The sequence below is a fragment of the Choloepus didactylus genome, chromosome 7, assembly GCF_015220235.1.
Source record: "Choloepus didactylus isolate mChoDid1 chromosome 7, mChoDid1.pri, whole genome shotgun sequence".
NCBI lineage: Eukaryota > Metazoa > Chordata > Mammalia > Pilosa > Megalonychidae > Choloepus > Choloepus didactylus.
This window is the reverse complement of record NC_051313.1, coordinates 98,409,676-98,432,093: the sequence shown is the minus strand read 5'-3', so window position 1 is coordinate 98,432,093 and position 22,418 is coordinate 98,409,676. Positions and strand designations below refer to the sequence as shown.

The window sequence follows — 22,418 nt, the reverse complement described above, 5'->3', positions numbered from 1 at the left end:
CCTTATAATTTAATGTTAATAAAGAAGCACATCTATTACTACATCACAGAATTATATGTTTAATAATTTGATAACTATTTCAATAAAATTGCCTTCCTTCACAATCATGTGTATTTTGTTTTATGCATTTCTCCAGACTGCCAAAGGGGTCAATGACACATCAAAAAGCTTTCATGAATAGAATTCTTTACAAATAGGTAGAGGTGCAAAGGCTTTGCTGCACCCTCCCTGCATGCTCCAGCCTTTCCATCACATGGAGCAAGCAGCAGCTGATGATATGAGTTGAGTGGAGAATGACCTTTTGCCTAAAAACCCTCCTGTTTCCACGCGTCCAAGAGTATGGAGTTCCCATAATTTACAAAAAATCTGTTTAGATTTAAGGAGAAATGCCCTGAGTGGGAATAATATGAGGCTGTTTTCAGCCTATAATACTCTAGTGGCAGGGGTGGAGAGGATCTGAGAGACCATCTAATCAGAGCCACATCTTATAAATCCTGCACCGAGGTCCAGGATCACATCAGTTGATAACACTGAGGCCTTCCGAGAGGGTTTGTTGATTCTGAATAGGGAGAGTGTCCTGGGTGTCTCAGGAGAGAGAGGGAGGAGGCTGGATTAAGAATGGGCATAGAAGGGGATGGAAAGTAGAGCCAGAAGAACTCAGAGCCAAACTCAAGTTTGAACTACCACTTCCCTTCCAGATTCCAGTGCCTTGCCCATTCACTCTTCTGTGAATCTTGAGGAATTTTAACTCCCTAGGCTTCTCATAAATTAGATACAGTTACATTACTTTCCTGAAACACCTTTCCCCACTCCACCCTCAAAGCACTTTTAAACATAAGGAATAAATTTTGTGAAAAAAAGATTTCATGTATTCTCAGATATATTTTTAAAGGAATTCTGCTATAATTCCAGCCACACAGCAGTCCTAGAGCTGTTTAATGAATCCTAAATGACAGCCTTAAATTTTCTGAAGGGCTGTTACAAGGAAGAGAGTTAGAGTTATTGTCTGTGGCCTAGAAGGCAAAACAGGAATGAGATGAGTAGAAGTTAACCTGGAGGCATATTTTCAAGCTAACCTGACCTTCATTCCCGAGAAAAGAGTTATACTGGGAGTAGATAAATTTAAACCACTTTTCAACTCTGGGATTCTATATCTTTCCCCCTAGATGTCTAAGCCCAGCAAATCTTGGGCCTGGAATATAAAACTAGCATCCTGATCTCCCATTCACATTTAGATGACCCTATAGATGGGTGTGGTGTAATGAAGGGTTCTTGGGCTTTGCAACCAGACAAACGTGGATTCTAACCTTTATACCCCGTTTAGGAGCTGCGACTTTGGAACTTTAGCTTCCTCCACTGAAAATGGGGACAATTTTCTGGAGAGTATGTAAAATTATTACCCAAGTCCAAAAATGTCCCTTAAATGATAAATAACCTTCATTGTCAAAAATGATTTACCTTCTGGGATCCCTGTCACACGCAGCCCCACCCCTTGGGTATGTCTGCCCATCCCACGCAGTCCCACCGGAGGCAGCAGATCCCAACACCTCCGGTCCGACCACTACAAGCTCGCGGGGCTCTACAGGTCCGCCCGGCGTACCTGGGCGGGGCGGGAATGAGGGAAGGCGAGGGAAGGGCGTAGCGCATGCGCGCCGCAGGGAGGCGCGGCCCGAGCAGAACTGGGGAGTTCAGGACGCAGAGACGGAAGACGGGGCGGCCTGTACAGCTTCCGGCACCAGGTAAGATGCTTGCCCCAAACAGGCCCCCTACGTTTCTCTTCGCGGATGCGGGGAGGGCTCGGGCTGCAGGGGAACTGTGCATCCCTCATTCGGGACCTCCCACCTTGCATTTTCTTGCAAAGGCCCGGAAATAAAGGGGGCTCTGCTAAGCCGGCGCCTTCAGTCCCGCTCGACATCCCTACACCAGGCAGGTGATTTTGCAGGGGATGGGCCTGCATTCCCAGGGATCGCTTCTCTCTTCCTCTTGGGAGTTCCTGAATTTTTTCCTTCTCATGATCTTCAGTATCAAACCTGTCCTCCCTCCTACCTTCCTGGGGCTAGAGAGGGAAGGGGAAGGAAGTGAGGCTCACGGATCATTACAAAAATGCTGTCAGGGTTTTAACCTTTCCAGCACCACCCAGACTTCACTCGAAAATATCTTTCGTGACGCAGGGAGCTCTACGGTAGATTGTTGATATTCTTAGCATATGAAAATGCTTTTTATTTAGCAGCTCACGGAAAATCTCTTGCGTTCCCCAAATTTTGGAGAACTTGGGGCTGGAGTAAGGCAGGGCCCTGACACCTGATTTGGTACGCGGTGCAGTAAATTATTTTACTGCATTGCACCCAAGATGTTTTCATGCTTTCCCGAGTCCCGAGCAACATTTTTTGTGATGATATTGTTACCTCCCCCATCCTTGTCAAGGTAACGCAGCCTCTGCTATGAGTGCCGCTGTACAAAGGGAGCACGAGTATTTGCTCTAGGTCTCGATTTTCTCTGTGAGAACAGAAACGCCTTGCAAGGATTGGGAATAGGTTTATTTTAACTCCCTAGAACAACGCTCAGTTCATGCAGAAGATTAAGGGACTAAGTATTTCCTGGCAATGGAGCTATACTGAAGGATAGAACATTTAATGTCTTAAGGTGGAAGCTGTTCACTCATTCATTCATCCAACAAGTATTTACTAAGCACCTGCTTTGTGCAGTGCAGTGTGCTTGATGCTATGAGGACAAAGATCAATTGAGCCTGGACTCCAATTAGCTGAGAGGAGAGGTAAGCCCAAAATAAGTAACTACAGCTGTTAGAAGGAGATGGGCTCCCAAAAGAGGTTCAGAGAAAGAGCTAGGGGTTCTTAGAGGAGGGAGAATAATCAGCACTTCAAACGGCTGGTTGGTTTAAGAAAATTAGTAATCCCCAATTAACTACTTGATAATGAATTATCTCTCTCATGAGCTTCAGATCCGTACATAAGGGTGTTTTCCTGACTGTGTTGGGTATGTCAGACTGAATATGTTCAAACAGGTGTCATCATTCCTGATCCCCCTACCCCCACCCCTGTCTGCTCCAGTGTTCCCTGTCTCAGGGAAAAGCACCAAGGCTTCCCTGCCCTGGTCAAGTGGTCTAAGCTAGAAATTAAGAGGTGAGTCATCTCTGACTCATCCTTCCCTCACTCTCCACATCCAGGCCTGTTGATTCTTCCTCCTGAACCTTTCTCAAATCCATCCATGACTCTCCATCCTCATTGCTGTGTCCCTGGTCAGGCTACCATCATCTCTTGATTATTCAATCGCATCAGCCTCCCAGCTTATCTCCCTGCCTCACTTTGCTTCAGCCCATCTTTCACTACTGCAGCTAGGAAGTGCTTTCTGAAATTTAAGTCTGATTGTTACACTCCCTTTATTGATCTCTCACTGTTCTTAGGGCGGAATCCTGCCTCCCTTACTTACATGGGTGGTTTGGCCCTGTCTTTCCCACCAGCCCTATCTCCTTTCTTAGGGCTTTTTTTTCTTTCTTTCTTTCTTTCTTTGCTTCCTTATTGCCTTACACAAAGAAAACACTCAATAAATAGTTATTAAATGGAATTGAGTATGAATATAAGTTGCTTTTAATATTATAGTTTGTTTTATTTAATGTCTGAATCATAAATTCCCCTTACTTCAATTGCTTCCTCAGTATGTTGAAATAGTAATGGCCTGTTCTAGTTTGCTAATGCTGCTGGGATGCACAACACCAGAAATGGATTGGCTTTTATAAAGGGGGTTTATTTGGTTACAAAGTTACAGTCTTAAGGCCATAAAGTGTCCAAGGTAAGTCATCAACAATCGGATACCTTCACTGGAGGATGGCCAGTGGTGTCCGGAAAACCTGTCAGCTGGAAAGGCACTTGGCTGGTGTCTGCTCCAAAGTTCTGGTTTCAAAATGGCTTTCTCTCAAGACGTTCCTCTCTAGTCCACAGCTCCTCTTCAGAATGTCACTCTCAGTTGCTCTTGGGGCATTTGTCCTGTGTTAGCTTCTCCAGAGCAAGAGTCTGCTTTCAACGGCCATCTTCAAACTGTCTCTCATCTGCAGCTACTCTCTCAGCTTCTGTGCATTCTTCAAAGTGTCCCTCTTGGCTGTAGCAAGCTCACTCCTTCTGTCTGAGCTTATATAGTGCTCTAATAAACTAATCAAGGGCCATGCTGAATGGGTGGGGCCACACCTCCATGGAAATTATCCAATGAAAGATCTCACCTACAGTTGAGTGATCACATCTCCACATAAACATCCAATCAAAAGTCCCCAACCCAATCAACGCCAATATGTTTCCTGCCCACACAAGACTGCATCAAAGATAATGGCATTTTGGGGGACCTAATACATCCAAACCAGCACATGGCCTTACCCATATCAAGCTTAAAAATGGGTATAAGGATGAAAGAGAAGAATAATCATTATTATTGGAGCAGGTCATATTCTTTGAATGCTTTATATGCTGCAGGCACTATCCTAAGTGCTTTACAATAATAATTCATTTAATTCTCACAACCACCCTATGAGGGAGATGTTTTTTACTATCCCTATTTTAAAACTGGAAAAACAGTTACAGAGAGGTTAAGGAAAGTTCCTCGTTTACACAGCTAGGTTTAAAGCCAAGCATACACTGTGGAATATCATTAGCTCCTGGTAGAAAGATAGTAGGATAGTAAGTAGGGCTGCATGAGATGCTCATAGGGCTGAACATGGTAAGTCACTGGATCCAAGTCAGGACACTGTGGTCATACCATTAGACCAAGTAGAACTGATTAATCCAGAATTGAAGAACTCTGAAGAACATCAGTTTTATTTGCATATTCATTTCTTCATCCAACTAACTCACTTATCAGAGGTAGTATTACTTAATGGTGAGGAATGAGGCTTCCCTGACTCTGAAATCTTGGCTCTGCTGTGTGACCTCGGGAGTGTTGCCTGCCTTCTCTGTGTCTCAGGTTCCTCATCTGGAAAATGGGGATAATAATGATAGTACTTCCTCATAGGGTTATGGTAATGATTAAATGAATTGATGTAGATATACTGAGAATGGTGCCTAGCTCATGGTAATTCTCAAAAACATTATCATCATCCTCATTATTTGTTTATTCTTCTTTCAGTCAACAAATGGTCCTTCTTACATGTTAAATCCCACCGTACCAGTCCTTGGGACAGATGAGATCTTTTGTTTTAACTCTTTCCTACAGATGTTGAGGATTTTTCAGTGTTGGCTCCTTTTTGGTGCTATTATCCCCTCGCGTGCCTCCGACTCCCTTCCCTCAGACCCTTCTTCACAATAAGTCCTAGCTTGCACTCTGAAATCAACTCAAAACCCTTTTTCTGTTCTTCAGAATAAATTTACCAATTGTTACAGGAAATAAAAGACTGGTTTAGCCTAAATGATGAACGACCAGTGAGAAAATTGAAGAAATACACAAGAAATCTCATACATGGTTCCTCATATATGCAAAGATGATTATTTTCCCCATGGAGGAGACAGAGGTATAAGAACATTAAGATGTTAAAGCACCTGCAAAGGAGAGGCTAGGCCTCCCTATAATCGTGCCTAAGAGCCCCCTCCCGAATGCCTCTTTGTTGCTCAGATGTGGCCCTCTCTCTAGCTAAGCCAACTTGGCAGGTGAAATCACTGCCCTCCCCGCTACGTGGGATCAGACACCCAGGGGAGTGAATCTCCCTGGCAACGTGGAATATGACTCCCAGGGAGAAATGTTGACCTGGCATCGTGGGACGGAGAACATCTTCTTGACCAAAAGGGGGATGTGAAAGGAAATGAAATAAGCTTCAGTGGCAGAGAGATTCCAAAAGGAGCCGAGAGGTCACTCTGGTGGGCACTCTTACGTACACTTTAGACAACCCTTTTTAGGTTCTAAAGAATTGGGGTAGCTGGTGGTGGATACCTGAAACTATCAAACTACAACCCAGAACCCATGAATCTCGAAGACAGTTGTATAAAAATGTAGCTTAGGAGGGGTGACAATGGGATTGGGAAAGCCATAAGGACCACACTCCACTTTGTCTAGTTTATAGATGGATGAGTAGAAAAATAGGGGAAGGAAACAAACAGACAAAGGTACCCAGTGTTCTTTTTTACTTCAATTGCTCTTTTTCACTCTAATTATTATTCTTGTTATTTTTGTGTGTGTGCTAATGAAGGTGTCAGGGATTGATTTAGGTGATGAATGTACAACTATGTAATGGTACTGGGAACAATCGAAAGTACGATTCGTTTTGTATGACTGCGTGGTATGCGAATATATCTCAATAAAATGAAGATAAAAAAAAAAAGATATTAAAGCACCACCAGGAATCTTGGAATTTAAAAAGCTGCAAGGAACTTTAGAATGAGTCTCTTCCATTCCTCTCACTTTTCTGGGGGAGGAGAGTGTGGCCCAAGGATCAACAGCCAGCAACTGACCATTACCCAAATCTCCAGCCAGAGCCAGCACAATTTCTACTACATTTTGGAGACTTGTGGACAGGATTTTAGTGGGACTTCTTAACTCTTGAAATGTGTTTTGATTGTTGCTCTGTTGCACATAGGACATCATTATCATTCAATTGGCTTTCGTGCCAGGGCTTCATTACATTGTTAGTGATTTACCACTGATCAAGCATGCCTGTCCCTGCCGCCACAGAAGAGCTGTCTCACCACAAAGCTAGTGACAAAGCAAATGTTTAAAGTGAATCTTTGGCTAAATCAAAAAACAAATGTCTATCTTACCCCTTCTCTGTTCCTTGGTAGGGGGAGAATGAGAGACATTGAGGGAAATGGGGAGGGAAATATGAAAGAATTATAAGATGAAGTTGCTGAAGTCAAGGAATTTAGAAGAGGAAGAAGCAATTTGCTGCAGACCAGTTCTGTGGTGCAGGCTAGAGGGGTAAGGAGATTGGGAGGTAAATCGTAAGGGCAGAAATCACAGGAGAAGGTTCACTGGGAGGAGGGGTGTAGAGATGGTGGTTGGGGTTGTGAAGGTGGCAGAGAGGGAAGGCATTCCAGATATGGATGTGAAAAGTAGAGATTGTAGGGTATGGTCTGGTGGGCAGACCCAGCTGACCAGAGCACAGATCTTGCTTGCAGAAGTGGATGGATAGAAATAAACAGCTGAGGGTATGGCAGGTCTTGAAGGCAGACAAAGAAGAATCAACTTGAGGCCCTGAGTGTGCTTGTGGTTGATGAGGATAGGGGGACAGTGGCTGACTGTGGGGATAGATGAAGATCGAGCCCAAGTGTTCACCTCCCTTTCTTTAGGAGACAAAAGAAATTAATTTCTGTAATTCTGTGAGATGCATATATCACTTATATAAACCTGATCCCCAAACCTCTTTTTATTTTGTCTAATTTGCCTCTTCGCCCTTGCTTTAGAATTGCAACCTTGCCAATGGACCTGCTCGGTTTTGGTTATGCAGCCCTCGTGACATTTGGAAGCATTTTGGGATATAAGCGGAGAGGTAAACCTGAACCAAATTTTTGATCAAAGGGATTTGACAGGGGGTTGGTGGTAGAGCCAGGATCACCTAAAGTCTGTGAATATGACAAGAAGCTAAAGACATCTTAGAGGTAGGGTGGTGGAAGGGATTTGTGGCAGGAAGCAGGTTTTGTGGGGCTGGACATGATGGAGCGTTCCAATGTGGGGTTTTGGGCCTCTCCCTGTCACAGAATTCTAATTTTACCTGCCAGTTACATAAGTAATCAATTTAACTTCCCCAGGGCCACTTGCTTATTAACAGATGAGGATTTTTGTTTGTTTGTTTAAATAATTGTGGTGTTATATTGATATTGTGTGTCACAAAGGAAAATTAATCAAATATTTACATATCATATTTGAAGTTGTCTCTTCATCACTGTCCAGAAGAGGATTAAAAACATAATAAAAAAACAGTTCATAAAGGGTTTTCATGGAGAAAATGGAAGGTCAAGATTTCATATTTTACTTTGTTTTAAGGTAGAGGCATTTAGAGTCAAGATGTCTCATGTTTCTGTTTCTTTTATTTTTATGAAGTTTTAAAGATGAAATTGTATTTCAAAGAGTATTAATATTTGTGACATCAGTGGTCTTGACTTTGAGTGAAAAAGCCAGGTCTGTACAGTTATCAGAGTTCTTTCTTCATTAGGGATTGCTAAACAGTCAGAGGCCAGAGCACAGTTCTTGGGGAAGCCTGGCTGGTTAGAATCAATTATCTCCTAAGATCCTTAGAGCCTGCCCATATGTAGTTAGCTTTTTGTTTATTGGTCTCATTTTCTCTCTCAGTGGGTTTATCGTTGTAGATATGTATTTGATGGGGGAAAAAATGATGGCTCCAACCCTAGATCTGCAAACAATTACTTAAAAGTTGGTATTTCATAGTCTACTTTAAAGAGGACTCAGTTTCAAATCCTGCTGGGATTGTTATTGAAAAACACTTTCTCATTGCCAAAGACCTGTCTAAATAAAAGAGCAGAAAAGAACATCTGAACATTTTTGCCTGAGGGATGGGGAGAAATGAGTGTTTGTATGCATGTGTGTGTATATGCGTGCTGGAGCAGAGTGGGGTAGGAGGGGCAGTACTTCATTATTCCAGCCCAAGCCTCTTCAGATTTTTCCACCTGGTGGGAACAAATGAATTTGCATTAGCAGTGAGGGCTCTGATTTCAAGGGCTTATTGCCCAACTGCATGATATGGTCCTTGGCTTCCTATAAGAGCCCCCCACTAAGTGATGCTGGAAGCCCCTGGGGATTTGTGTGTTCCCAACGAAGTCCATTCTTATAGGATAACATGAGTTAAGAGCACAAGTCACAGGATCAGGCATTCCCAAGTTCTAATCTTGACACTACCATTCGCTAAGTAGCTGTGGTACATAGGTGAGCTGTTTTAACTTCTGGACCTCTAATCCCCATTTGTTAAATGGGGACTAATATTAAAGTCACCGCCTCATACAGTTGTTAGGATTAAATGAGAGAAGACGTGTAGCGCTTTCACATAGTGCCTGGCACAGAGTAAAGGTTTCCTGTTCTTATTGCTTCTGCTTCTGCTCTGTACTTGGAGCTTCCCTAGGCATGAGGCCAGGCAGCTGGTCCAGGAGACCCACCCAAGGGACAGTTATTGAGAATTATGTCATGTACGTTAAAGATGTATTGTCAGATGGTGTGTGGTGAGAGCATACAAATAGATCCAAATCCTAAACTAGATCAGCTGTCAGATATAGGTTGGGTCAGAGTGAGGGGCTGATAGGTTCTTTCTTGGTTTGGGGATAGAAGAAGGGGGAGCAAGGTGTTGAAGGTGACAGGGCTCAGGATCCTGAGCACCAAGCCCACTTTGAGTTCACCCCTCTTCCCAGATAGGTCTCCAGATAGGTGTATGACTAGGAAGACACTATGATTTTGAGGTGTTTTCTGGGCCAGGTGGCACTGAGTGGCCAAAGCCAAAATGGCCAGAAGGCTTGCTCTGCCTTCTCCTGTACCAGCGCTGGGTGTAACCTCAACCCTGCATACTCCAGTTCAGGCAAGAGACACATCAGCTCCTCCAGGAAGGAGCAGGAACAAGAGTTTGCAGGCAGGTGTCCTGCTCCGAGGACAATTTCATGTTTCTAGGATCTCACCTAGACTGTGATCCAACACAGTGTCCTGAAACATGGCTTACCCAGATCAGCATCCCAGGAAGGGGCAGGGGGACACTTGGAGGTTCGTTATTCATAGTCCCCACTATGAGCACCAAGCTTTCCTCAGAATCCTGGCTCCCTTCATCAGCTGCAACTTTCTCAGGAGGGAGACCCCATGGTCCGGGCTCCTTCCTCACACAGGATGAGTTTTCCCCAGGGCTTCCCCAATCCTCGTACACATGAGCTGCTGGCGAGCCTGCCCCTGTCTGATCTCACTGAAACTCAGGGAGGACACTGCCACTTCCTCCACATGCTTAAGAGGTTGTGGAGGGCGAGTGTCCTAGCAGTATAGAAAACTTCATAGAAAATCATAGACCCCTAGATGAGAAGACACCTTAAAGATGACCTATCCCCACATTTCAAGAAATGCTTGAATCTCCTTAACTATATCCTTATCTGATGTCTCCTGCTTAAGCATGACCCGTAGCAGGGAGCACCCAGTCATGCATTTATTCAGTATTTCTCTAATGCTCACTATGGACCTGCTACCGTGCTGGGCCCTGCAAAAACAGCGGTGAGGAAAAAGACACGGTTTTCACAAGGGAGTGGGGGAGACTGACGTGAAATACCTTGGCTACACATCCAGATTTTCTATACACATTTTAAAAATAGAGATATCTTGGCCCTACCCCCAAGGACTTCATTTCAAGAGATTCTAAATAGGAAGGTAAGTTCCAAAGAAGTAAGGATTGTGGGGGTGTTGTTCATAGTGTCACCAGCAGTAGCTCACTGCCTGGTGCACATGAAGTGCCCTGGTGGGGGACGTGGATGGCCTGGAGGCTGGGAGTATCCTGGTGGGGGGAAAGGCTGGTCTGGGGGTTCGGAGTGCCCTGGAGGGCACATGGATGGCCTGGAGGCTCGGAGTGCCCTGGTGGGGAATGTGGATGGACTGGAGGCTGGGAGTGCCCCCACTTGGAGCACTTCCCTTTTCTTACTATAGTTGAGGTTGCTGAGTCCTTAGACCTTAAGGCTTGAAAGCTTGGTAATTATTCAAGACAAAACCATCACTTGGTTGACACTTGGTTTATACAGCACCTCTCTCTCTACTCTTATGAACTAAAAATACTTCTGTAACATATTTTTTCCAGCCTCACAGTACAAAGATGGAGGCAAAGAAAATAGACTAAAAAACACAGAAAAGAGGCATAAAGAAGTCAAACTAATCACCCAAGATCATACGGTCAATAACAAAACCACTACTACAAAGAAGCTTTTCTTATTCCCTGAAGCAATATTCTAATCCCTGCATTCTATGCATTCAGGGTTTCTCTGCCTTGCATTTAGGATTCAGCATGAAATTGTCATTTTTTATAAATACCCATGAACAGGCATATATTTAATATGGCTTTGTCCACTTAAAATGCCCAAGTAGGAATATGTTTGAAGATGCATCATACTTAAAGGAATGAATTTGTTTCATTTTGGGGCTTACTTTCTGACTTCATCTTTTTTTTTTTTTTTTTTTTCCAGGCGGTGTTCCATCTTTGATTGCTGGCCTTTTTGTTGGATTTTTGGCTGGCTATGGAGCTTACCGTGTCTCCAATGACAAGCGAGATATAAAAATGTCACTGTGTAAGTAATGCATTTTTTGCAGTTATGGAGAATTGAACCTTGGAATAACTTTATTGATAAGCTATACTATATATATATTGGAAAAATATAGTCAAATGGCAAGTGGCCAGATGCAGGTGTTGAGCTTAACACGTCTTGTTCCTTTCTAGGCAGAGCAGATAAAAACAATAATACTGTTACTAGGCCTTCCAACTCAGAAAATTATTCCTGTAAAACTTGTTACTGAAAAAATAAAATTTGGAAAATCAGGGAATTAGTCCAGATATTCTAACTCTTGTAAATGTATATTTAGAATATTTTGTTGTTGGTGGTGGTGGTGGAAAATAAATAAAAAGAGGCACTGTTGCATTATTTTATTTAATTTGCAAACAGCTTTTAGATACTGTTCTGCTTTAAGACTTAATCTAGAAAAGCAAAGTTGACCCTTTTTTAGCTTCTTCCGTTGTTGGGCTTGATAGGGAAATATCACAGAAAACAAACTGAAAGCTAGGTGTGTCTAAAGCTCCAGGCCACTCAGCTCTCTTTTGTCTAGCTTGAAATAGAAATATAGTGAAGGTTTGGAAAACTAAGCCAAGAAAATCATCTCTATTTGATTTGATTATTATTCAAAGTGACACTGTGGGGTTATGGAAGAAAACACAAATGAAAGAAGACAAAATTGTCTCAGTTCTGTATTTGAGGAAGAAAAAAAATTTGGTGGTTTTGCTTTATTTATTTTAAATAGGGGACTAGGGATATTTTTAATAATGAGATTGCATTAGAAGATAATATCATTAAGATATACTGAGGTTTGTTTATTCATATGCATTTGAATATGAATACTTCACTTCTGTTTATTACCGGTCATTTTATTTTTCATATCAGTGATCAGTTTTTCTTTGAAAACTATTCTTAAATTGTGGCATCAATGCCATAATCTCATACAAAAACACCTTTCTATTCCTGTTGGTACAGCTCCTAAAAGATTACCACAATACTTCTGGATATAATATCATCACTTAGTTGTTATTTAGTAAAAGCAGTCAGCCCTCTTCCTGGTATTATTTTATTAATCAGATCTTACTTTTAAAAAAAACCAATTATTTTCCTTACATTCAGCTCAACACTTATTGCATGTCTCTCCAAGTTCTGGGTAAACTGTGTTTCTCATATAAAGTTGAATAAGACACAGTCCTAGTTCTCAAGGAGTGTCCTATACGTAGACATTTAGATTGGAAAAAGGCTTTCTTTTTGAAGATATATCAAGAGTGGATTTTAACATGTTCATTTATTCAGAAAGCTTCTTTCTGATGAATGAGTTTATAAACTATTTTAATATAGCTCTTTGTTAAAGAAGATTACAATTTAGAAGCTATGCATAATATTTGCTATATTCCTTGAGGGAAAAGCAGGCAGTAGATATTAAAAAGCTGAAATGACACCCATTTTTTTCATAAGCAAGCATTGATAGCATGGTTGAAACTCTGGTTCATGGATTGGTCTGTTTTTCAGTTGTGGCTTTCTTCCTGGCCACCATCATGGGTGTGAGGTTTAAGAGGTCCAAGAAAATAATGCCAGCTGGGCTGGTTGCAGGTTTAAGGTAAGAACAGCTATTTTGAGCCATAATTACTTCTGTCATCATCTTGAAGTATTCATTTTTGGCAAAAATCAGTTTAAGTTTAAAATGTTGAAGTAATATTTATTATGGTAAGCATGTCTATAAGAACCTTAAAATAGCATGGATTTAGTTGGTCTTTGGTTTCCTGATAGGCATATCAACATTTTTATCGGATATGCTTAGTGTTTCTATTGTATCTGATCACCTGTACACACCCTTTTAAGAATTAAGATTCACCCACCTGAAACAGTAAATGTATTTATTTAAATCTAATACTCAGTCTCTCTTAGAGAGTTGGACAAATTGACAGTCTGCTACAGATATTTTGAGTTTGTAAGAGAGAAAAAACTTAGTATTTCTTAACAAAATAAATAGGGGGCCTCATGTCTCTTAATTTGATCCTGCCAGTAAGTCTATCCATGAGAATAAGCATATTTTCAAATAAAAATTTAGAGGTAACATTTTTCATTCCCTGTGGAAGCTGCCTTTATATGTTGAAAGCCATTTAAAAAAAGGTACATTTCCTTTGATATATAGTTTCACTTTGGGGAATTTATTCCAAATAAATAATGAGATGGACACAAAAACTGATGTTCATTGCAACTTTGTTTCTAATGGAAAACATGATAAACTGAAAAATTAGAAACAGCCTAAAGTTCACCAGGAAGGAAATGTTTCAGTAAGTGTTATGTCAATTTAATGGAATGTTGGGCAGGCATTTCATGTCATATTTTCAAAAGCTTTTAGTGACATTGGAAAATCTTAATGACATACTAAGAGAGAAAAACAGGATAGAAAACAACCAAATATAGTATGATCTCATTTTTTAAAAAAGTGTGTGTATAACAAAAACAAGATAGGAAGGAAATACCTCAAAGTTAATAGTGTTTCTCTCTGGCTGGTAAGGTAATGAGTTATCTTAATTTTCTTCTTTCTACTTTCATGTAGAATTTTCTACTATGATGATGTATTGTGTTTTTGACTAAGGAAAAAACACAATTACAAAGAACCACTTTTAGTTATAGATTGCCCTGTTCTAAAAATTGTATTTGGTGTTGGGAAGCATGAGAAATAGGGTTTATGGATCACAAGAAGAGAAGATAGGAAGTAGATAATGGAAAGTAGCTGAGATTGTTATAATAACTCCCCCAAAGTTGCTCCTGGAGTATTTTTTCAAGTTGCTTTACTTTACTAGCTTTTCAAAGTTTTGTGCTTCTTTCCAAACCTCTCATTCATAAATCCTCATTCCACATTTTCAGAACAGTGAGTTCTGATTTTTTTCATTTAGTCAGTGAGCACTTTTAAGTGGCTAGTTTGGTCATGTCTGGGAAGTTAGTAAACAGAGTGACCCTCCCTTTGCCTTTCTTTCTTTTCTTTTTTTTTTTAATTGAGATTGTTCACATACCATACAATTATCCAAAGATCCAAAGTGTACAATCAGTTGCCCATGGTACCATCATACAGCTGTGCACCCATCACCAAAATTTTTTTTCAATTTTTAGAACATTTTCATTACTCCAGAAAAGAAATAAAGACAAAAAAAAGGAAACTCAAATCCTCCCATACCCCTAACCACCCCCCTCCATTATTGATTCATAGCATTGGTATAGTACATTTGTTACTGTTGATGAAAGAATGTTAAAATACTACTAACTGTAGTATATAGTTTGCAATAGGTATATATTTTTTTCCTATATGCCCCTCTATTATCAACTTCTAGTTATAGTGTCATACATTTGTTCTAGTTTATGAGAGAGAGTTGTAATATTTGTACAGTTAATCACAGACCTTGTCTACCACAAGATTCACTGTTTTATACATTCCCATCTTTTAACCTCCAACCTGCCTTCTGGTGACATATGTGACTCTGAGCTTATCCTTTCTACCACCTTCACACACCTTTCAGCACTGTTAGTTATTCTCATAATGTGCTCCTGTCACCTCTGTCCATTTCCAGACGTTTAAGTTCACCCTAGTTGAACATTCTGCTCATAATAAGCAACCGCTCCCCATTATTTAGCCTTGTTCTATATCCTGGTAACTTATATTTCATGTCTATGACTTTACAAATTATAATTAGTTCATATCAGTGAGACCTGGCAATATTGTCTTTATGTGTCTGTCTTATTTCACTCAATATAGTGCCCCAAGGTTTCTTCGTCACCCATTTTTTTTTTAAGATGGTTTTGTTCACATACCATACATTCCGTCCTAAGTAAACAACTGATGGTTCCCTATATAGTCACGTATTTATGTATTCACCACCATCACCACTATCTATATAAGGACATCTCCATTTCTTCCACAGAGAAGGAGGAAGAGTCAAAGAAGGTAGAGAGACAAAAGAAAAAGAAAAAGAGAGAAAAAACAAAACAAAACATAAAAGCTAGGAAGCCACAAAAGGCAAGATAGCATTAAACTAAAGTAGAATAAAGAGTCAGGACAACATCACCAATGCCAAGAGTCCCATACCCTTCCCCTGTCTCTCCCCCACCCCCATATGCATTTAGCTTTGATATATTGCCTTTCTTATATTAAAGGAAGTATAATACAATGTTTCTGTTAATTATAGTCTGTAGTTTGCATTGATTGTATTTTCCCCCCAATCCCACCCTATTTTTAACACCTTGCAGTGTTGACATTCATTTGTTCTACCTCATGTAAAAACATACTTGTACCTTTCATCACAATCGTTGAGCACCCTAGGTTTCACTGAGTTATATGCCTTTCTTTTGTTTTGATCCAGCCTCATGATGATTCTGAGACTTGTCTTATTGCTGCTTTGAGAATCCAGAGGAAATAAGAACTGAATTCATGTCATTCCACTGTAGCAGCAGAGCATACTCTGTATTTAAAAGATAAGTTTCAATATGAAATATCAGTTGTTTTCTTTTATGTTAGGAACAAGATAACTGTCACCTCTAATATGAACACGAGTTTGAGGTGTTTTGTTTTGTTTTGTAAACAAAAACTGTAACAGTTTTCTAATTGTCAAGCACTGTTATCATTACAGGTGTTTAATGAATCATAATACACTGCCTTTTATTTACAATCTATTTTTATATATGTGGTATTTTTTTGACATTCTAAATACTAATGTCTCAAGTAAGTTTAAACTAAACTACAGTTTATTAGATAATGGAATGCTAATTTATTGTATCTACTTGTCATTTGTATTATATTAGAAATTATCAGAAATTAGATTTTTTCCATTTTAACTGAAATTTTGCCAGTGTTATTTTTTTCCTTTGAAAAGTTCCATCCTCAGCACACTCTGTATACTAACAGAATGTTATTTAGTATTCAAATAAAAGACATTCAGTTTCAAACCCTTTTCTTTCATTTTAGTGTCTTCTCTATATATTCAAATGATCTTTGACATTTAAATGTTCAGTTATTAATGAAACGGGTTGAGAGGGAGTTATTTACACCAAAAATCTACCTCTTCCTCCGTAGCAGAGGTATTTTTTTTCTCTGAGAGATGGTAATAATTCTGAAACAAAAATGATTTTAACTCAAAATGCCACTTCATTTTTAGGCATAGTTAGCACTTCCACTATCCTAGTTCAATCTGTACTTTTAAGCCACAGATTAAACATCAGGAAACCTGAGTCCCAGCCTGTTTCTTCAATTGACTGGTTACATATTCTCCGGAAAGTCAGTATTTCTAGCTGGTACTCAGTTTTTCATCCTTAAAGAGGAATTCGGAGTAAATGATCTCCAAGTCCCCTTACAACTCTAAAAATCTGCAATTCTGGTCCTGTTGGCTGTGTATTATGGTGTCTCATTTCAAACCCTTTCTTCAAATGAAATGGTGTGCAGAACCGCAATGGTTAAAAGCCGAGTTGATATGGTTGTGGGAGTTCCCTTACTTTTCCCAGTTGAATTTCAAGGAGGTTACTAAACTTTCAGTGATACATAATTCAAGTTTAAGGGAAGGAAAAAAAAATCCACTGGTTTAACCAAATAGAAAACCTGTACAGAATCCTTTGATGTACTTAAAAAATATCCCATTAATCTTAACAGTGCTAAAGAGGTTGTTACCACAAGCAAGGCTGGGGAAAGCAGTTGTTGCCAGGGTGCTCTGCTCGCCTGCTGTCAAAGATGATTCAGAAGAGCCTTCAGATTTGGACTGACAGCCTTAAGTACTAAATGTAAAATTGATCATAGAAATGTATACTTTATCTGGTGGTAAAATATTAATAAATTAAATATTCTCATCTGAATATATGTTGTCCCCCGCCAACATACACACACAACAAAGGCTGCTATTTAATGAATGGTGTTTCTTACATTTGATTATAGTTTAGAATTGAGGAAATATGATGACTGATTTTCTTTTACTGAGTAAAACTCTCTTGGAGTTTCAGGTTCCCCATTTTGAACATCAATTCCCACTGTAAAATTCTCTAGTTGCTAAAAGTTTGAGAAACAAGTTTAAAGCTCTGCTGTGTCCTGGATTTCCCAAAAGGTGGAAGAGGGTGACGGTAATGTATGTGATTGTTTAAAGAAATCCTTGGCATCCATCTGCTTGCTTATGATTTTACTCTTTTGCAGTAAGTACAATGCAAAAAAATTCTTAATTGGATGGTTCTGATTAATTGGTGTTTTACTGTCTAATGAGAATCAGAAAAGGGGTTCTCTGATTTATAGATGGATATTAGGTAATTTCTTTATTTCCTTCTGCTTTCATTAATTTATTAAAGTGGCCTTATGTTTTTCTGGGTACTGCTATAAATGTAAACTGAAATATTTACTGATTTTCTTAGAGCTCTTCATTTGCTAATACTCAGCTACTATAGTGCCCATGATTTTAAGAAACATGCCATGTTCAAATTTGAATATGTTCTTCGGAGTCTGGATGGATTCTTCATCCAGTGGGGGTTTCCTCTGGCTCCCAGGCTGGAGGAATTTGTTAATTGTGGGGATGTGGCTGATTCTGGTCTTGAATTCCTAAAATTCAAAAGGGCATTGTTCCGGTTTGCTAATGCTGCGGGAACGCAAAACACCAGAAATGGATCGACTTTTATAAAAGGGGGTTTATTTGGTTACACAGTTACACTCTAAGGCCATAAAGTGTCCATCAATAAAGGGTACCTTCACTGGAAAAAGGCCATTGGCATCCAGAAAACTTCTGTTAGCTGGGAAGGCAAGTGGCTGGCATCTGCTTGCTCCCAGGTTGTGTTTCAAAATGGTGTTCTCCAAAATGTCTGCATCAGCTTCCAATGGCCATCTTCAAAATGGCTGTCTGAGCTCCAGGTAGCTATGAGCTCCTTCTGTCTGAGCTTATATAGTGCTCCAGTAAACTAAACAAGACCCTCGCTGAATGGGTGGGGCCATGCCTCTGTGGGAATTATCCAATCAGAGTTATCACCTACAGTTGGGTGGGTCACATCTCTACGGACACTGAGCCAATAGGTTCCAACCCAATCCACACTAATACGTCTTGCCCCCACAAGAATGCATTAAATGGTTGCTAACATGACCACAGACATAGGGAACTGGTGGTTTGATGGGTTGAGCCCTCTACCGTAGGTTTTACCCTTGGGAAGACGGTTGCTGCAAAGGAGAGGCTAGGCCTCCCTATAATTGTGCCTAAGAGCCTCCTCCCGAATGCCTCTTTGTTGCTCAGATGTGGCCCTCTCTCTCTAGCTAAGCCAACTTGAAAGGTGAAATCACTGCCTCTACGTGGATCAGACACCCAGGGGAGTGAATCTCCCTGGCAACGTGGAATATGACTCCCGGGGAGGAATGTAGAGCTGGCATTGTGGGATGGAGAACATCTTCTTAACCAAAAGGGGGATGTGAAAGGAAATGAAATAAGCTTCAGTAGCAGAGAGATTCCAAAAGGAGCCGAGAGGTCACTCTGGTGGGCACTCTTACGCACAATTTAGACAACCCTCTTTAGGTTCTAAAGAATTGGGATAGCTGGTGGATACCTGAAACTATCAAACTACAACCCAGAACCCATGAATCTCGAAGACAATTGTATAAAAATGTAGCTTATGAGGGGTGACAGTGGGATTGGGAAAACCATAAGGACCACACTCCACTTTGTCTAGTTTATGGGTCGATGAGTAGAAAAATAGGGGAAGGAAACAAACAAACAAACATACAAAGGTACCCAGTGTTCTTTTTTACTTCAATTGCTCTTTTTCACTTTAATTATTGTTCTTGTTATTTTTGTGTGTGTGCTAATGAAGGTGTCAGGGATTGATTTAGGTGATGAATGTACAACTATGTAATGGTACTGTGAACAATCAAATGTACGATTTGTTTTGTATGACTGCGTGGTATGTGAATATATCTCAATAAAATGAAGATAAAAAAAAAGAATGCATTAAAGAATATGGCTTTCTGGGGGACATAAATATACAAACTGGCACAGGCATTATCCATGAGAGAACAAATATTGCAAATTAAACACAGTAAAATATAAATGAGGCACATTTTTGCATATGAGGAAAAGTGTAAAATTTCTAGTCCCCCTGCCCCCACCCCCAAAAAAGTTATAGTCCCTACTGTTGTTGGAGGTGGGGAGGGGATAAAATAGACTGGGTTGTTGTGGCATTGCAAAGTGATGCTACCCTTGTAGAAAGCAGATTATCAATATTTCTCAAGAACCACAGAAGAGTTCATAAACTGTAGTGAAGTATTCCCATTTTAAAAATTGTCCTAATGATTTTGTCTTAAATGTGGAAAAATGCATACCTATAAAGGTGCCATTGCAACAGTATTTATAAAAGCAAACACACCAGAGCATCCTGATGTATAACTAATAAAGGGAATCCCTAATTTTTCTTAAGTCATAAGCATTTTTCATGTTGTTATATCATCCTTGAAAATAAAACAGTATATGGATATTATTTGTCTGCATGCTTGTCTCTTCTGCTACGTATACTCCTTGAGGACATCTTTGTATCGCTAGCACAAGTCTTTGCCTAAAGAAGTTGGTAGGTTCTTAAATGATGATGAGTGACTGGAAAAATAAACAAATGATCCAAATTCATTCTCCCTGCAGTTCATGGGAGCTATTTGGACAGCATTACCTGTAGCAGAGGGAAGCCTGAGAGGACACTGGATTTGTACTCCTCAGCCAGTAAGATGACTTCAAGAAGCTGTATATCGGCCCAGCTTAGCTGATTGCCCACAAGAAAGTCTTGCCCATGGTTTCTTAGTGCCTGTGTGATAGTTGAGAAGGAGAAGGAAGAGATTTAAGGGAATAACTGGCATATAATTTAAAGTCAGCATAATTTGGCAGAAGGTCATCTAGAATCTAAAGGACCTGGTTCCTTGTCTTGTCCTTGCCACTGCCTAGTTGTGGGAGCTTGAGCAAATCCCATCTTTCTGGGCCTCTGTTTGCTCACCTGGAAAGAGGCTAGAATAATTTAAATCCTCCGGATATATTCCGAATGTGGGAAATAGTCTGATCTCAAGTGCTTTTGTTTTATTTTCCTCTCGCCTCCAAGTGCCTATCCTGTGAACCTCTGTAGAATGGTGTCACCTCTGTCTGTAACCTGGATTTGAGGCTCTTCAAGGTGTGTGATCACATTCTCTCCTCACACCAGTCAGGCTGCTTCCTTGGGTATGCTGTTCTTAGGAAGGGGCTTTGATTGCAGGGAGAACATCATTCTCAGAGAGACCCATGCTTCTTTTTGTAAGCAAATTTCCTTCTAATAGGTTGTGTGTCACTCATGGGTAACTTTGAGTCAAAATCGATTGATTCCCAAAAGAAAAGACTGGAGTAGAAGAACACAATGGTATGTTCTAGCCCTATGAATCGCTATGATTTTGTGATCCTCAGGCTTGGGCTCAGGAGTCAGAGAGACTTGAGGGCAGGCTCCAGCTTTATTAGTTGTATGACATTGGACAAGTTACTTTGCTTTCTTAAGCTCCAGTTGCCTCATTGGTAAAATGAGGATAACAATACATACCTCCTTCATGGAGTAACTATTAAGATTAGATGAGGTAATGCATGCAAAATGACACATCGTAAGCACCTAATAAAGGATGGTCATTGCTATTATTAGTACTATTGTTCATAATGTTGCCTTGGTTACTATTTTTAGCCTTGCGAGAAGTCTATGTACTTCATAGTGTTGTACTACAAAAACTTCAGTCACTGGAATTAGTGATGGTACACATCCATTTCATTGTTGATATTAGTAAAATTTTAAGATAAAAATCGCTCAAATTATATGCTGAGCACAAATGAATATATTAACTTAAATACTTTTGAAGGAAGTGATATGGAGAAAGCTTGTGGTGTAGAATATTCACAGTTTGAGCCATCTTGGTATAAGGGGACTGAAAACTCATTAAATGTAATCTAAGGGAAAAGTACCACATAAAAAGTTAGGGCATTTGTAATCTGTGCCAAATATATAAGTAGTAAATAATATGCATTACATGATTAGACTCTAAGATTGTTGATCATCAGTATATTTAAATGTGTGTACTAAATCTTTCACTTAGAATCATTGTTCAGTTCAGTTTTTATACCAAATGCTAACCTTTTCTTCATCTCTTCCCATGTTTACTGATATTATAATGAATGTAATGAGGTCAAGAACACTGATAGCTAAAAAAGGGCATCCAACCTTGGTGTTAGGGAAGGATACCCTAAATATTTGCTTAAAGCTTATTTCTTCAGACATTATTTTTCAGCTATTAAAAATGCAGAGATGGATGAAAAATGGTGTTTTATTTAAAAAACATTTTTTTTCTTAACTTTTAGAAAATTGCATAGAATTCTGCCAAGCCTTTGTAAACTGCCTTGAGCCCTGGTGCTATCCTTTGTTTTCTGGAAATAATACCCATCCTTTTCCTCCCAGCTCACTAATTAGCATGGGGTCCCCTCACCCCACTCCTGCTTATGAGACACTATTTTACTTCAGACTTAAATCAGGTAACTGACATTTTTCTATCAGCACCAGAATCACCAGTGAAACTGAAGTTATGGCATGAAATCTTAAAAAAGTAAAATCCAGAAAAATGGTGGAGGAAAGGGTGAAATGTCTTTATAACTGCAATTGAGGGAAGAATGTTGAGCTTTCATAAAGGGTTCTGGGATCTTTCACCCACCATTAAAAGTCTTCCTCTATTTTTAGTTTACTTTGTTTTTCTCCACCTTGCTCCAAGTCATAAAGCAGGACAGAAGTTTGTTTTGTACCTTCTCACAGATGGAGAAGAATCTTGTAGTGGCTCTTCCAAGGATGTATTCAAGATTCATCTCCTCTTCAGGCAGAGAGAGTAGAAAGAACATAATCATGTCACTCAGGTTCTTCAAGCCTTCCACATACATGCCTATCCTAGAGAGAAGGTGATGAGTCAACAGAGTTTCCAGATAAAGGAACTATCATTTCACAGGACAGAGACCCTCAGTTTCACCTGCCCTAGTTGTCAGGTGTCTCAGTGGTCTATGAGCTAAAGCCTAGTTTTCTACCTACATGCTATTCCTTTGGAATATTAAGAAAGATTGCTCTGGGAGATAAGGAAGTTAGCGGACTAAGGGAAGGAGCGATTATGTGTACGTCCATATCAACTACGTAAGGCTAATGTTAATTAAAACACGCACAAAGTAT

General features: G+C 40.0%; 2 protein-coding genes across 2 annotated transcripts in view; one reads left to right on the top strand and one right to left on the bottom strand.

Annotated features, from left to right (window-relative positions):
* The first annotated feature begins 1,661 nt into the window (after positions 1–1,661).
* Positions 1,662–15,710, top strand: TMEM14A (transmembrane protein 14A). Its single transcript, XM_037844178.1, has 5 exons — positions 1,662–1,739; positions 7,392–7,477; positions 11,136–11,237; positions 12,729–12,816; positions 15,581–15,710. The coding sequence occupies exons 2-5, from the start codon at positions 7,408–7,410 to the stop codon at positions 15,618–15,620; spliced, it is 300 nt and encodes a 99-aa protein (XP_037700106.1). The 5' UTR covers positions 1,662–1,739; positions 7,392–7,407; the 3' UTR covers positions 15,621–15,710.
* A 1,906-nt stretch (positions 15,711–17,616) lies between these two features.
* Positions 17,617–22,418, bottom strand: part of LOC119540663 (glutathione S-transferase A5-like) — a 50,703-nt gene continuing 45,901 nt past the window's right edge. Inside the window, 2 exon segments of the mRNA XM_037844670.1 lie at positions 17,617–17,787; positions 19,884–20,015. Coding sequence (XP_037700598.1) covers positions 17,617–17,787; positions 19,884–20,015 — 303 coding nt within the window.

Excerpts from the sequence above, each read along its gene's own strand:
- TMEM14A (XM_037844178.1), top strand. The coding sequence starts at position 7,408 with ATGGACCTGCTCGGTTTTGGTTATGCAGCCCTCGTGACATTTGGAAGC. Across the intron at positions 7,478-11,135 it reads TTTGGGATATAAGCGGAGAG|GCGGTGTTCCATCTTTGATT; the intron begins GTAAACCTGAAC and ends TTTTTTTTCCAG. Across the intron at positions 12,817-15,580 it reads GGGCTGGTTGCAGGTTTAAG|CCTCATGATGATTCTGAGAC; the intron begins GTAAGAACAGCT and ends GTTTTGATCCAG.